The 16,513-nt window shown below is 36.1% G+C and overlaps 1 protein-coding gene and 1 long non-coding RNA gene across 4 annotated transcripts in view; one reads left to right on the top strand and one right to left on the bottom strand.

Annotated features, from left to right (window-relative positions):
• The window catches only part of LOC105739609, a 30,952-nt gene extending 19,636 nt beyond the window's left edge, over window positions 1-11,316 (top strand). The window contains exons 2-3 of the long non-coding RNA XR_001115563.2: window positions 8,383-8,497; window positions 9,204-11,316. This is a non-coding gene — a long non-coding RNA (uncharacterized LOC105739609). The remainder of the gene's footprint in view (window positions 1-8,382; window positions 8,498-9,203) is intronic.
• TRDN (triadin) overlaps window positions 1-16,513 on the bottom strand; it is a 401,037-nt gene that overhangs the window by 230,842 nt on the left and 153,682 nt on the right. For 2 of the 3 annotated variants that reach the window (XM_012506168.2, XM_003255652.4), the window contains exon 10: window positions 4,493-4,570. In XM_012506168.2, coding sequence (XP_012361622.2) covers window positions 4,493-4,570 — 78 coding nt within the window. Of the gene's footprint in view, window positions 1-3,833; window positions 4,571-16,513 lie in introns of those variants that run through there. The other variant, XM_004087640.2, reaches the window with a different exon arrangement.

A 16,513-nucleotide genomic window follows, 5' to 3' on the forward strand; every position in this document is an offset into this window, starting at 1 on the left:
GGTGTTACAGTTCTCAAGGCAGCGCGTCTGGAGTTGTTCCTTCCTCCCGGTGGGCTCGTGGTCTCGCTGGCTTCAGGAGTGAAGCTGCAGACCTTCGTGGTGAGTGTTACAGCTCATAAAAGCAGTGTGGACCCAAAGAGCGAAAGAACAAAGCTTCCATGGTGTGAAAGGGGACCGGGACGGGTTGCCGCTGCTGGCTCGGGCAGCCTGCTTTTATTCTCTTACCTGGCCCCACCCACGTCCTACTGATTGGTAGAGCCCAGTGGTCTGTTTTGACAGGGTGCTGATTGGTGCGTTTACCATCCCTGAGCTAGACATAAAAGTCCTCCACGTCCCCCTCAGATCAGTTAGATACAGAGTATGGACACAAAGGTTCTCCAAGGCCCCACCAGAGCAGCCAGACACAGAGTGTCGATTGGTGCATCCACAAACCTCGAGCTAGACACAGGGTGCTGATTGGTGTGTTTACAATCCCTGAGCTAGACATAAAGGTTCTCCACATCTCCACCAGACTCAGGAGCCCAGCTGGCTTCACCCAGTGGATCCTGCACTGGGGCTGCAGGTGGAGCTGCCCGCCAGTCCCGTGCTTGCACTCCCCAGCCCTTGGGTGGTTGACGGGACTGGGCGCTGTGGAGCAGGGGGTGGCGCTTGTCGGGGAGGCTGGGGCTGCACAGGAGCCCATGGAGGGGGTGGGAGGCTCAGGCATGGCGGGCTGCAGGTCCTGAGCCCTGCCCCGCCGGAAGGCTGCTAAGGTCCGGTGAGAAATCGAGCGCAGCGCCGGTGGGTTGGCACTGCTGGGGGACCCAGTACACCCTCCGCAGCCGCTGGCCTGGGTGCTAAGCCCCTCACTGCCCAGGGCTGGCAGGGCCGGCCGGCTGCTCCGAGTCAGGGGGCCCGCCAAGCCCACGCCCACCCGGAACTCCAGCCAAGCGCCGCGCGCAGCCCCGGCTCCTGCTCGTGCCTCTCCCTACACGCTCCCTGCAGGCTGAGGGAGCCGGCTCCCGCCTTGGCCAGCCCAGAAGGGGGCCCCCAAGTGCAGCGTGGGGCTGAAGGGCTCCTCAAGTGCCACCAAAGTGGGAGCCCAGGCAGAGGAGGCACGAAGAGCGAGCCAGGGCTGTGAGGACTGCCAGCATGCTGTCACCTCTCAATTACATGTGGGTGAAAGTAGTGGGAAAGAAATTATCTGGTATTGTTGATTAAAGATGAATGGAATCATATATGGTGATTTTGCTTATACAAGGATTTTATGAAACAGCTTTTCTGCCTTCCTTGGTAATTGGGAAGAGGGTGGGTGACATTGCCTGAAGTTGTTCTGTTTAACAACTGAGGATTCTGAGAAATACAGTTAGCAGGAATGCTGAAAAACATTTGATGATAAAGGACCTTTCATGCTAAGAGCTAAAATCACCTATAAAGTTAATATTATAAGATACTATTTGATTTGAGGAAAAAACTCACGAGTCAGCCCCATTTGTGAAAGAAATGGATAACTACTGTATCCCTTTGAACTTGTAGGCATTTCAGCCCTAGTAAGAGCTCCCAATAGACATGGGAATTCAAAACTGTTTAAAAGATAAGAATTAATATTATATTTACATTAGGTTCATTTTAAATTAGTTTCAGTTATATCCATAATTAAATACAAACTGACAACAATGAGCAGAATGATGATGTGAAGGGGTTCTTGTATAAGATCTTTTCAAAACCTATTGTAGCCAATTTTTGCTGGCCAAATTCTAAAACATAAAATAAGAGTCAAAGGAAACAAATGATTTAATATATAGTTAATCCCTTTGTATCAAAAAATTCAAAGTAATAAAAACTTCATTATGGCAGAGAAAGCATGCAATGTGGGGACAACACGGAAATCCAAGAAAGGCAAGACCAATTTCAAGGCACTAAATAAGTGGGCTGAGATAAGAAGTGCACAGATACTTGCCAGAACAAACTAAGTACTGTGGAAGTTTTGTTTCTTAAGTGCTATGAAAGCACAAAGAAAGCTTTTATGGGCTTTAAAGATGTGTAGGATTGGCTTTACAGATTTGTAGTATTCTTTTACCCATAAAGAGAGCCACATTTGTTTTAGATTTCTACTAATGAAGTTTTATTTGTTTCTAGTCTCCTGTGAACAAATTTAATAATCTAGTCTCTACATGAGCTCTACTTTTTAAAAACATTAAAATTGAAATATGTACATTCTCCTACATTTTGACCTGTTATAATTGTATTCCTCAAATATAATAGCATACTTTAGTGCCACATGAAAGTTCCTCCTTTTTACTTAAAGCCTTTTTTTTTTCTTTTTGCAACTTGGTTCTAAGGAAGTTCCAGACTAAAATAGTGCATCAAGAGGACTGGCATAATCAGCCTCACTAAAAACAGCCTGATTAATACTAAATATGTCCTAGCTCCTAATCAATTATGTTAATGAAGTCATAGGCAGCACATCTGCAAGCCCTGACAAAGCCCATGATCTCAGCATTGCCTGATAATATAGACTCCCCGAGCTGCTCAGGGTTAGCAGCCTTCGAGCTTTCAGAGAAGACACTGACAAAGGCTTGTGATCCTCAAATCTTGTTATTTTATTCATCACAGCCTATTACTAGGTTCTGGGATGAACTATCAAATTACATTGCTCTTTAAATACAATAACAGGAGCTCACACCTGTAATCCCAGCACTTTGGGAGGCCGAGGTGGGTGGATCACGAGGTCAGGAGATTGAGACCATCCTGGCTAACACGGTGAAACCCCGTCTCTACTAAAAATACAAAAAATTAGCCGGGCGTGGTGGCGGGCACCTGCAGACCCAGCTACTCGGGAGGCTGAGGCAGGAGAATGGTGTGAACCCGGGAGGCGGAGCTTGCAGTGAGCCGAGATGGTGCCACTGCACTCCAGCCTGGGCAGCAGAGAGAGACTCCGTCTCAAGAAAAAATAAATAAGTAAATAAATAAATAAATAAATACAATAACAGAACCTAAGCATCCTACTTAACAAATGACACATCCTTTTCCAAGTGACAGATTGCTAAGCAAAATATTTGCTACTTGGTGTTTTATGAGCCTCTGCTAGGAGATAACTTGGCATCAAACACTTGAACAATCGGACTATCAAAGTCTCCCTCAAGTTGGGAAATCTGAATTCCTTGCTTTATGTCCATCTGGAAACAATAACAGAATTAGAATCCCATGAAAAATTAAGGCAATGCTATTATTTATAGGTGTTGTCTTGTACAATGAACATTTTGGCAAGTGAGATAGTCGGTTTTGTGTCAAATTCTCTTAAGTCATATGAACTATTATAGTCCAAATGCCAAAAGAAATGTAATTCTGATTTTTTTGGTCTATTTTCTTTCTTTTTTTTTTTTATTTTTGGACTGGTTGTTTCTAAATCACTTGTTTACTCTCTAGGTAAGTGATATACGGTAGTAACCTCTTCCTGGATGAATCCTCATGAGTGTCATCACTTAGTCTCAAGGGATGGCCAAAGCCAATGGGCAGTTGTTGAGCTGAGTGGGAAGATCTTGAACAAGCAGGCTGGAGTGTCCACACTGCACACAGAAGATCCTTTCCAATGTGGGACTGAGCTAGGGGTTTCTACCCCTTTCTAGGGTGGCTGTGATCTGAGGAAGACCTCCATTTGTACTCTTGTAAAAAATTAATGATGCTTTAGCTTTAATTACTGGTGCTTTATATCGGCAAATTGAGTCTTGACAGAGAAGGAACTGTTTTCTATTCATCTCTGAATCTCCAGTATTTTGGACAATATCTGAAATGATCTCATGTTTCGGATTTAATAAAAGTTTAAGAAATGAATGAAGACTCAAAGAAATGACTTTAAAGTTCCAGCAAAATTTATTACAATGCTGATCTTGAGACATCATATTTTCAAGAATTATTAGTAGTATTAACCACCAGTTGTACATAGTGCTTATAAACTATACATATACATAAAACAGTATTTGTGTGTGTGTGAGTGTGTGTATATATATATTTCAATCCTCACAATAACGCTAGGAGATCAGTGCTCTGCTTATATCATCTTAGAGATGGCAAAACTCATAAAGAGTTAATTTAAATAACTTTCCAAATTTACAAAGCTAGGAAAAGGTGGAGCTCAGATTCAAACCCAGCAACTCTGGCACCAGCCTCTTCAGAGACTAAATTGATCAGGTTGTGGTAAAACTGCAAGAGTTGCAAGGCATAGTCTTATCTATTTGTCCCTATATTTTTTTGCTTGATTCCCAAAGTGCTAGAGTGGGCATCCTTCTGGAAGCTGAGGGTCACTAATATAGAATCTTAAGGGGACGTTTTTGGTTTTCTAAAAGAAGCAAATTGCAATTTTAGGAAAAGTAAATTATAGTTTAGACAAACTAAAAGTATTTAAGAAAATATTGGATTTTGCTGTTGCTTTGTGACTATTTTTGTTGCTGTTGTTCCTCTACATTCTATTTTATCTACAATAGAGATCTTTAAGAAAAAAAAAAGTACTTGCCTTCAAGGGTAGGTGATGCCGGAGTGGGTCTGGAAGCTTGTTCTGTTGGTAATGGAGGTGGAATGGCTGGGCTTTGTCCTATACAATGTAGAAGTAGGCATTGGAAAAAAAAAAGTATTAACAAATCTGATATCCACAACTAAAAAGCTAGATCTGTCCCCTACATGCATAATTCATAATACCAAGCCAAGTATAAATCATATTATGCAAAAAGAAAGCTATTATTAAGTGAGATCTTTAAGAAGATACCTTCGCAGATTCAGTTATCTTCAGAGCCATTTTTGAATATATTATTTTCCATAGATGGATATGCAATGTTAAATATATCTACTGGACTTCATTAATGGAAAATGTACATGTACTCAAATTAAGCAATTTATTTTTAATATACACACTAAATTATAGAAACTAAAGTCTCAGAAGCTGAGGGGGAATCTTAATATAAAATTAATCACTATTTTTTTCCATTTAACTAAAAATTCTCAAATGATATAATATGAGCAATAAAGAAGGTTGAAATTCATAGGCCTTTTGATATTGAACAGATACATTTTTTCCTGCCATAATAAATGACCTGTAGTTAAGTAAATAATGAGCCAAAGAGAAAATATATTCAGTTTTATAGAACCTTGAAAGCTTCTCTCAAGTCTCTGAGCTTATTACGAACTGCCAAAAAAAAAAAAAGAGAGAGAGAGAGAGAAAGAAAAAAAACCAACAATCATTTCCAAGTACTTCTTTATCCCGAGTGATTTCTTTAATTAACCAATACCATCCAGGCCATGAACTCTCAACATTAGCTATCATATGATCCCATATAAATTGCTTGCAAAACATTTTATCACTACTTTTCATTCCATAAACTTCTGCTGTGTTTTTTATCCAGAAATCAACATGCAACATGGGCATGTGTACCTTCTAAAATCTCACTGACAACTAGATATTATCAAATGTCAGCAGACCTGCCTGCTTACTGAAAGTTTTCCTTTTTTAGAATTCACCAAAATTAGTTATCTATGGTGTAATATGGTTTAGCAAGCAAAGTAATTAGAGTTGCACAAACACCACATTTCAGGCCTAGGCCCTCATGCCACATGGAGCTCTGTTCATCATACACGGTTCTTGTAGTTGTTACACCCATACGGGCTGATTACTGAGCATGTTTAAGTATGTATAGAAGCCAAACATACTGTTTCATAACTTACAGGCCATATGCCTAGAAAAATATCCATTTATAATATTGTTAATTTCTTTCCTTATGGAAGTAAAGATTGACTTAAATATAATATAACATGGAAGTTTATTTTTTAGTTAGCAAATAAAAAAATAAGGCTGGGAACACTAAAGAGAAGGTTGATCCACATTATCTTTCCCTAGCTAACATTTATATAGCGTTTACTGTGCGCCAAGAATGATCCAAATGGTTTTTCTGTATTAAGTCATTTAATCTTCACAAGCTCTTTAGGATGTGCATATTAGTCTCATTTTATAGTTTTTAAAACTGAGGTTAACTGGAGTTTAGGCTTCTCAGCTCCTAATAAGTGGAATTGGATTTCAATGCAGGTTCCCAAGTTGCAGTTCTTAAAGCTCCTCTCAGATTGCCTAAGCCTAACAGAAGGGTCATCTATCAGGAGTCCATGACTATAGCTGACGAGGGACAGAGGAGTGAAGCCTCTACTCTAAGTTTCTACTTTCTCAGTGGGTCAAAGGGATATATACTCAGAAAGATCTATTCCCCAACCTTGTTTGAGGGCCATTCTTGAAAAAATAATTCTAAGGCAGGGTGGTATTTTGTAGCTTTGAAAATAAGCTACAAGGACAAAGAAGGAATCAGTTAAATGACCAAACTTTTAAAATACAAGTGTCCATAAATATACATCAATTGTTTCTAAATACTAAGATAGATCAATATCTTCATAGAATGGTGCCTGTTGAGTCTAAGCTGCTTTCTACCCTGTCATATACCTCGGTGAATAGTAGTGGGTGTATAATTATAGTATTTTATAGTCTTGTTGAGTTATTGAGGAACTTATTATACAATATATAAAATTATTTCCCTGGAAATTTCACATAATTTACACTATTACATATATTTAGATTTATCTGAAGGAAATATAAAGTTTTTATTTTATTTAAAACAACTTCATTGCATACTTATTATATACTAGCACTGAAGAATTACTAAACCCCAACCCTGCCTTCAAGAAGTTCCCAACATACTGGCTGAAACAGACCTCTAGACCGATCATTATATGATAGTGTGTTGAAGGAAAATCATATAGACAAAGGATATACTGCAGAAAGAGTCTTGAAAGAGAGTAAGTTAACAGCCTAAAAGGAGCCTGCCAGGTAAGGAAGGATGGGGAAGACGGAGGGATTCCAAGTGGATGGTATGTGGTAAATTAAAAAAAAAAAAAGCCTGGATGCCAAAATATATATATTTATTAAAACACACAAACTGGTGCTTCCGCAGCATAAAGTGCAATATGCAGTTGATATCAGAAATTCTCCACAACTATAATGCTCTTTTTATTCTGCTTTCTAACATGGCTGATGGCATGGTTGTAAGGCAGTGGACACAATGGGTACAATGGGAAAGTAGGACCACAATCAAAAAAAATTTAAAAAAGAAAGGAGAAGCCAGCTGGCTGCCTGTCTCCATGGTGACAGTGATACTAGCCCTGGCAGGGAATTACTAACTCAGGACAAGTTTTTGTTGTGTTAGGGTGCACCAAAACAAATCAGATGGGTCATACTTGAACATGACACACGACTTTGGTCCTGACTCATATAATAAGTAATGTCAGAGAATCTTATTGAAATCACAAATCGTTTTGCTAGGTGAATGAATACATTATATAACATATACAATAATACATAATGAATTATATTAAATGTAATATTATATTTATAATACAGCTCTACAACAAAATCAGAGTTGTTTAGTATAAAGACTGCATGCTTAGGAGTCACATGGGTGTTAAGTGATACCTTCAGATCTGTCACTTAGAAGCTGTGTACATTTCAAAATCTCATAACATCTCCAAGCTTCAGTTAAGGTGTTTATAAAATGTGGATAGTTGTAGGGGTGTTATAGAGATTAAGTGATGAAGCACCCAGTGCATGGCAGATACTCAAAATATTAATTCTTTTCCCGATAATGTATTTACAATTTAAATCCCATCTAATTTCACAAGAAGATTTGAAGCTGACTTTTGAAGAAAACAAAAACAAAGAAAATTGAACATGACAGAAATAGCAGAATTCATTTGCAGAAAAGAGGCTTATAATTTTATTAGGAATATATTGTTTTGGAATTCCTGAAGATTGTTACTCTGTGAAGGAAAGATTTAGGCTATTGAAATTTACATTCGAACTCTAAAGGTGCCCTTCATTTTACAAGCTATTACCTGAAAATCCCTCTGACATTCAAACACAGTAAGTTGGCTTCATTTCTGTTCCTTGAGTGATTTGGGCTGGCTTATTTCCATAATACCTGAATGGTAGGTTGGCAAATTGCTAATATTTTATTGTTCTGAGTTCTTTTCCATACAAGTCAATTTGGTTGTTTTTGATTTAGTCAAATTCTTTTGGGGCTAGTGTACAGTGTGCATTCATTCTAATGATCTAAGTTACTGATGTTTACTTTGCTAGAAATGATGAATGAGATTACTCAAAATCTTGTCAAGGTAGGAGGCTGTGAGCTGAATTCTGATTGCATGATGGAAAAAAGCAATTCACTACACTAAAGTTTAATCTATCTAGTTTCTTTATGAATGAGATTCCCTGATTGAAAACCATTTCTGAACAACTGAAGCCTACTCCCTCTATCTTGTAACAAATGTTAAGGCTTTTTTTTTTCTCTAACACCTAATAGAGATTTTATGTCATAGACCCTCATTGGATTTTCCTGGAAGTACAGAGAGTTACATCCAGAGAACTCTGAACATTTTGGAAGGACCTCAATCCTGCAAACAATGAATGGCAATAAATCCTGGGACTGGAAAGGTATGAGGACCTCCAAGTAACCATTGAGTTAAAATTTATTTACATTAAAAACACACAGTATATGAAATCATTACAAATTCCTGTGTCAATTTGTTCTTTCAGATTCATAGAAGGCATTTGTAAATCTATGACTAAAAGTAAAGTGAGAAGATGTGAGTTTAATAAGGAAATGATAGTCAAGTTTATTAAAGCAATAATATTACTTATGTATTGGTATAAGTTTCCTAGACCACTTTTGTAAGATGTGGAATATTTTGAAAGTTTGGAATTTAACAAATACAAAAATTAAGTGAAAAGATGGTTTTATATTTTAGGCTGAGACATGTGATTGTGCTAAGGTTGTGTGTTAATAGGGACACCTTGACCTTCATGCTTCCTTACTATCACTTGCTTCTGCCTTGTACTTTTGGACCACTTAGAGATGGAAAGAGGAGACCCTAGAGATACGGGGTGCTAACCACTCCTCCCTTTCCCAACCCCATCTATTAAAAATAATTGAATTGACACTCATATAATAATCAGAGATGTTCAAATTTGCCTATTAAACAAAGACCTCTCCAACTGGGAATAATCTGAAGAAGTTCAGGAGTTTGTATGAGGTTGGCAGGCACAGGATGTTTTTACTTCAAAAAGACATCCTTATACCTTTCATTTGTGTATTGCTAAATGTCACCACTGTGCTTTGCATTTCTTTTCTTCCTTCCAGGGGCTTCTCAACCCCAAGGGCAACCATAAAGTCCTATACAAAGAAAGATACAGCAGTGTGAAAGAGGCCTGGATGGAAAAACAAAGACAGAGCCAGTGAGCCAGAGCCAGAGCCAGAGAACAAGAGAGAAAGGCAGAGAATGGAAAACACAGACAGAGAAGGCAGATGCATAGAGAGACAGAGATTCGATGAGAAAATAAGGAAGGAAGAAAGAAAGAGAACAAAAACGTTCTCAGCACTACAACTTCTGCCTTGTTCTGTTCCAGAACAGTATGAGCTCAGTAGTTTTTCAGTCTCTCAATTTTCTACAACTAATAATTTGTTCTTTCAGTTAGTGGCAAAGACTTAACAACAAAGGTTCATCTTTAATATTAGAGAGGCACTTTTAAAATTTATGATGCTAAGCCTTTTGTTCTGGATATGGTATGTTGCACAGGTCTAGGGACTGGGATTTCAGGTGTCTAGTCCATACCCTTATTCTTTTATTTATTAAATCTTTTAGTGTGTATTGTTTTCTTTTTTCTCTTCTTTTATTAGTATGTATTTCTTGAGTCATTAACATACAACATATATAGGACTTCCTCTGAGGATACAATAATGTATATGATGGACAAGATATGTAAAAGTGCCTTGAAGAGACTTAGTCTTGTGAGGGGACAGACAGGAAATGGGCAATTATCACCTAACTTAGGTCTTTGGTTTCAAGGTAAAATAAGAATAATAACATCTGTGTTCGCTGGGATGTTGTGAGTGTTTGTGGAGATAATAGTACAAATGAAATTACTGAGGGACAATGGTGAAGATACGGCCGTATCATGGAGCTTACATTAGTGATGGAAGGAGATGGGAGATACAAAAGCAAGACAATATTTCAGATTTCATAAATGAATGGCAAGCATAGAGTGGTGAGGCAGAGAATGACTGGAGAGACTATGCTAAACTGGTAGTAAAGGAAGAGCAGGACCCTACTAAACTATATGGAGTTTTGTGCAAATCACATGAACACACGTAGAACATTTTAGGCTGCTCATGTGACTTTGGATTTGTCCTAAGGGCAATGGTAAGCCTTTGAAGGGCTTTAGCATGATAGGATTTTAAAAGATCATTGGCTGCTGTGTGAACAAAAATAATGTTGTAAAGAAAAGGATATGAGCTTTATCCGGAGATCAACTGGAGACTATTGAAATAACCCAAGCTGGCTTGAACTACATAGAGCAGTGTAAACTCATTCATTCATGCAAGAAATACTTATTGAGTGCCTACTCAGTACCAGACCCTTTTCTAGGACATGGAGTTACAGCAGTGAACAATATAGAAAAAAATCCCCTAATTCATGGAGAGGGCAGAGACAAAAAAAATAGCAACTAAATAAGTAAAAAGGAATTGAGTACCCTATAAAAATTTATCAGGGAAATGTTATAAGGAATGCCTTTCGGAGTAATGGGTAGTGATCTTAAATGTATGGTCAATGAAAATTAGAAGTTGTAGAGAAGTGGATAAATTCACAGTACGTTTTAAAGTAGACCTAATAAGACTTAATGAATTTGATGTGGCAAGTGAGAAAAATACATCAAGGATGATGACTTTTATAATTTGACTTGAGTATCTGGGAACAAACAAGTACAGTGACATAATAAGGGCAGAAAATTTTCCAGTCACCCAGCAACTTATTAACTCATTTGCTTAGTCTTTATTGCCTCTTGTATTATATAGTTTTCACTTTGCTGGAGTACTTGTATAGAAGATCACCAGTGAAGAAGCCAGAGATGACTTATTTGGTTATCCCAATAATACATCTTATTGTTAATTAACTCTCAAGGGTTTTTTTTTCACAATTTTAGGAAAGTTTTAAGCAAATGAATTATTTAACATAAATTGGCTATGTGACCCTACTCTAAGGTGTTTAAAACACCAACAGCTTAAACTTCTTAGATCAAAGGACATCCTCCAGGCCAAAATGTTTCTACTGGAACGGTTTCTTTGCTTCCTGATTAAAAGCTTCCCTAATATATTTCCATGTGTTATTACATATTTGCGTATTCACTTTGATGGAAAGCAAGAATAGCAGCCAAATACATATTTCATGCATTCTTTTGATTAAAAATGATAAAGGTAATATTAGTGTTTTTTTCTTTCTCATCTCCAATTTATGAAGTGGAAATAATTTTCCATGGAATGGCCAACTAAAGAAAGGAAATATGATAAATTCAGATCATATCATTGCTCCATTTATCCTTATACCCTGTCTATGACAGAATACCTGATGTTTGGGGTATAACAAAAATAGATGCATAGAATCATAGAGTTTAAGAATGTAAAAGACTTTTGAAATCAGCCATTCTAACACCCTAATTTTTAAGATACACAAAAAATAGTCTCTGGAAGGATAAATAGTCTAACAAAGGTCATGCATTGAGAACAAACCTAATATAAGATTAAATTTTTTAACTCCATTTTATTTTCCTATTTAATCAACTATTTGGACAGTCAAGATAAATGCCAATTATTTTACCTGTTACCATAAATGACTCATAACCATTGACAAATCTATAGGTATTCACTTCCTAAGGTAAAGAAAAATCATACATTTTTTACATGGTCATTTTCTGTTTAACCTTAGACATTGAATGGACTTGATATATCCCATAGAAGAGGCCCAGTACTTAAAGACCAATCTCCATATTAGCTGACCAATTTCTGCAGTTCTAGATAGAGTATCAACTGGGATATTTTTTAAACTTTCAGAATTACTAAGTCTTCATTTTTTAAAAATAATTTCTTTTAGTTATCTGAACAATATTTCTTTCAACTCCACAGAAAATCATATTTGCATATAGGTAAGGAAAAGGGGAGATGGTGAAGACAGAACATATAGGTAAATAGGTAAATATGAATTGTGTTTTTATTTTAGTACAAAGACCAAAGCTGATAGGGAAAGAGATTAATGAGGCAAAGTGGATGGATTAAAGTCTCAATTAAAAATAACAAATCTATTTAATGTACCCAGCATGCAATGTCCTAACTTGCCACAGAATCATCCAGTGAAATGTTCAATACATGGGATTTCAAATTTTCAGTGACAAAACTGCATAGAACTTGGCTATTTTCAGTCAATCCTCAAAGCTTAGCTCTTTTAGCCCTTCTTGGACTCCCCTCTACCCATTCCCCTGAAAACACTTTATGCTCTCAGAGGACCCAGTGTATACTTTATCCTCTGCTTCTGTGGTTTTCAATACATTTGTTTATTTACAAGTTTGTTTTTTTTTTTAAATCCTCGGTAGACAATAAACAACTTAAAGCCAAAATATGGACTATATTAGGCAATACATATTTAGTAAAGGAAACAGCATTATTAAAAGTGAAAATTATTGCTTAAATGAGTGAGTAAACAAATGTATATTGCTAAATGTCACTGTTTTACTGCTTCTGGAGTGTTTTAATGTGAACAGAGTGAATTATAGTATTTTTAGAGCACTTGGTAAAATGTGAAATAGCACCAAAGATATATAATGAAACTTTAACTTATACATTTGTGGTTTTTTTCCCCAATCATTTATAGTTCTAGACCAAAGTATTTATTTTCTTTCTGGGGGAAGTTTACTAGTTTATGAGTAGAACACTAATCTTCCAAAGAAAGTTATACATTTTTCCATGATTAGTGGGAAAAGGTGAACTAAAGCTTCAAGATTAAGAAAGATAGCTTCATTATTTAAACAGCTCTACTAACATATAGCACTTGTAATATATTCTGAATATCTATAACTCCCCGCAAGTGGAAAGACTATGTCAATTATCTATTGTGGTATCTTTCAGCCTAATGAATTCTGCACTCACATATGAAACTTGAAGAGTGTTTTAGTGCCAGCCGATCCCTTAGAGTTCACTGAGAACATTGAAACCCAAACAAGATGGATGACTTGCCAAATTCATCCAACTGACTTACAAGTAGGACCCAAGTATGTGGAGTCCCAGTGCAGTGCTCTTATACAACAGTATCCTGTGTTTGAGCTTGCATTTGCAGGCATTTTCAAAAGAGCATAGGGGACAGGGAATGAACAAAACATAAGATAACATTTTAGAAAAGTGCAAAACAATTTCAATTAATTACAGATAGATATTATATTGCCATATAATGTTTTAGAATTCTAATTTATATAATTTTAGAATAATAAAGAAAACAATTTAAATGTAATATTCCATATTACAGTAGGAAGATATTATTGATGGGCATTTTAACCTTTGTTTTATTTGAGGATAACTTAAAATACAAAGAACACATGTTTTCAACCATCAGTTATGATAACACAATATTCAAAGTTATAATGAACTCAAGTTTCTGGATATCTTTTTTCAATGTCAAAAATATTTAACATTTTTTATCAAAATAGAAATGCCTATTCTCTGAGGTGTTGAATGGTAGGAGTGGCTATATAATAAATATAATTCATTTCATTAGAAATCCATTTTTCTTCACGGCAAATATTTAAAATATTAGATTTATGTATAAATTGTTTAGGTCCATAATTAAATATCATTAAAATATCATTAAAAATGAATGACTTTCGCAACAGAGTGACACTCCATTTCCAAAAAAAAAAAAAAAAAGAATGACTTTCAAGAAAAAACACAAAACTTTAAGTAAAACTTCAAGCTAAAATCTCAGGCTTCCTTTATATCCCTCGGCATGCCCCTCCCCTCTCGCATGTTAACATACTGACTCACTAATAAATAAATAATAACTTTATTCATTTAATTTAATCGATCCCTGCTATGAATACACAAGATATATCAGTTCTCATAAGGCTGTTGTTTACCAACCAAGTTTTCACAATGCATATTCCTGAATATGGGTACATTGAATATGTCATAGCCTCTCAAGTTAAAATGTAATAGTTTAGGTTTTATATTTAGTATTACTTTCCAGAGACCCAACATGTATTAGTGACTCACTAAAAGACTGAAAATCGAGTCACATTTAATTATTGATTTTTGGGAATGTGAGTGGCAACCAGAAAGGTGAAGAAGTAAGAGGAAAAGTGGTTCCTAGAGGTAAAATCATTACATTTACAAAATGTATTAAAATAATTTATAAATAGAGTAACAAATTTGCTTCTCAAGAGATAGGAGGCTTGACATTTTTGTAAACTACCTAAACATAGAAAATAAATAATGCCTCCTGTCTCCTATCTTTGCTGGTTGTTTGACTTTAGGATTCTACTAAAAAGGTTATTGACAGAGAGCAGCTGGCATAGTTGATTGCTAAATCAATTCCCAGACTCCTAGAATCTGTTGTTTTTATTTTAAACAACCTTAAGACCCACCAACAACTCCAGAGATAAATTTACTGTGTTCTCTTTCATCTCAATTTGCTGTCACTCTAACCATTAAGAATACAATTTACACTTAAAAATCTAATCATGGAACTGGATGATATTTTATCAGGCCTTACAGTCAGCTTAATGGATACTCACGAAATTTAAAAGTAAACCATATCCAAGACTTTCTCAACAATTTTGGTGATAAACCATTTGTGCTGTCAAGTATGAGATCACAGACAACTCTGCTTGTGGTTTCTATGCCAGATTCCTTTCACTCACCAACCCAACAAAGGCAGCTAAAAGTTATTAGCCAATTATCTGCTTTCTTCATCAATTATATTGACAAGGTTTAGGTGTGTATGTCATATTTAAATTATAGGGAAAACGTGATTATACATTTGTCTTAAATTATAGTACTTAGGAAACAGAGTGAAGAAAAAGGAAAAAAAAAAAAACCTAAGTGGCAGGGACCCTCTGTTTTTGAAAACATGTTTGTAATTCTCCGTAAGTCCTGGAGAAAATAGATAGCCATTTGAGAAAATTATATAATTTCCCCGGTTCAATTTCCTAATTTCTGCGTTGAAGAGGTTATAACCCACCTCACAGGGCTTTGTGAGAAATACATAAGATGATCCATACCTAGAATTTAGCACAGTACCTGGCATACCATTAGCACTCAGTACCACACGTGTTACATCTACTTTTATCGTCCTCATGTTGTCATCATGATCATCTATGACAAACAATCTCCAAAACTTCAAAAATCCTTAAAGAGTAGATGCAAAATAGTATCTTGAGAACTACCTGAGTTTTCCTCCAATTACACTTAGCATTCTTGGCCAGGCTGTTTGTAAATTTCCTTTCTCATTATCCTTAAATGCAAGGGGATAATTTTTAAAGCTATCACATGGCATGTGAAAAAGTGTTGCTTCTCTGTTATATAGAGATCTAATTCCTAGGAAATAAAATCAATTAGGCACTTTTTAATCACCCTGCTAAACTATTTCCCTACTACTCGGTATTTGGCAAAAGGAAGGAATGTTGCAACTGTAATACCTCCCTTCCCCTTTGTTTCCACCTGTGGGAAAATGTCTTTCGTTTTTTTCTATTTTTTGGCTCCTACACATTCAAATATTCTATGTTCACAAGAAATTCAAAGAGACATGAAAAGCGTAAAGCAGAGCTATACAGCCAATTAAAAAGAAATCTTCTGGTTTTGGAGTTTACCTCAGAAGGAGAAAAAAGAACTTGAGGTTTTACTTTAGCAGAAAATTTTCTACAGGGTGCTTTAATAAAGATAATAAAACTTGACACATTTTCAACTACAGGCATGTAACATAAACTGAAATATTTAGTAGATAGAGGATAAAATGGAAGCATGTTAATAATTGTTATTTGATAGGCTTAACACAACAATTAAATTCACAAATATATTCTCACTTGAATGACACATTTGGAAGTCATCCAATCTCTCTTCCTGCTTTATATTGTGTATAATTGATACTATGTCGTCATTTAAAGCAGTACACACTACTTCTCCAGTGTCTGCCAAGAGGCTATTTATAATCATATAAAAATAATATTCCTCTGGGAGAAAATCATTATTAATGTAAACATTGTCATGAATTATAGAAAATGGAAAAGGTTTACATCTTAATGCAACCAATATATAAGCGAATATTAAATCATCAATTTGTTTCTAACAGGGAGTTTCAATATGACAATATTGTACTTTTTTCATATCTATTTTCACTCACTTCCTATAAGAAATTGGAATTGGAATTGTGCAAACAAGTCTTCTCTACTAAACAAGAGCTCATTACCCAAACACTGTGGATGGTTACAATAGAAATTGGTTTATAGGTGACACTTTTTTCCTCAGGAAAGCAGCATGTTAATCACAAAGCAGAAATACAGAATCAAATAGGGCAGTGGGCATTTGTAAAACAGAATATCAATAATCACGTGTGAATAACTAAGGACAGACACAAG

This window comes from Nomascus leucogenys, chromosome 3 (assembly GCF_006542625.1).
Source record: "Nomascus leucogenys isolate Asia chromosome 3, Asia_NLE_v1, whole genome shotgun sequence".
Classification (NCBI taxonomy): Eukaryota; Metazoa; Chordata; class Mammalia; order Primates; family Hylobatidae; genus Nomascus; species Nomascus leucogenys.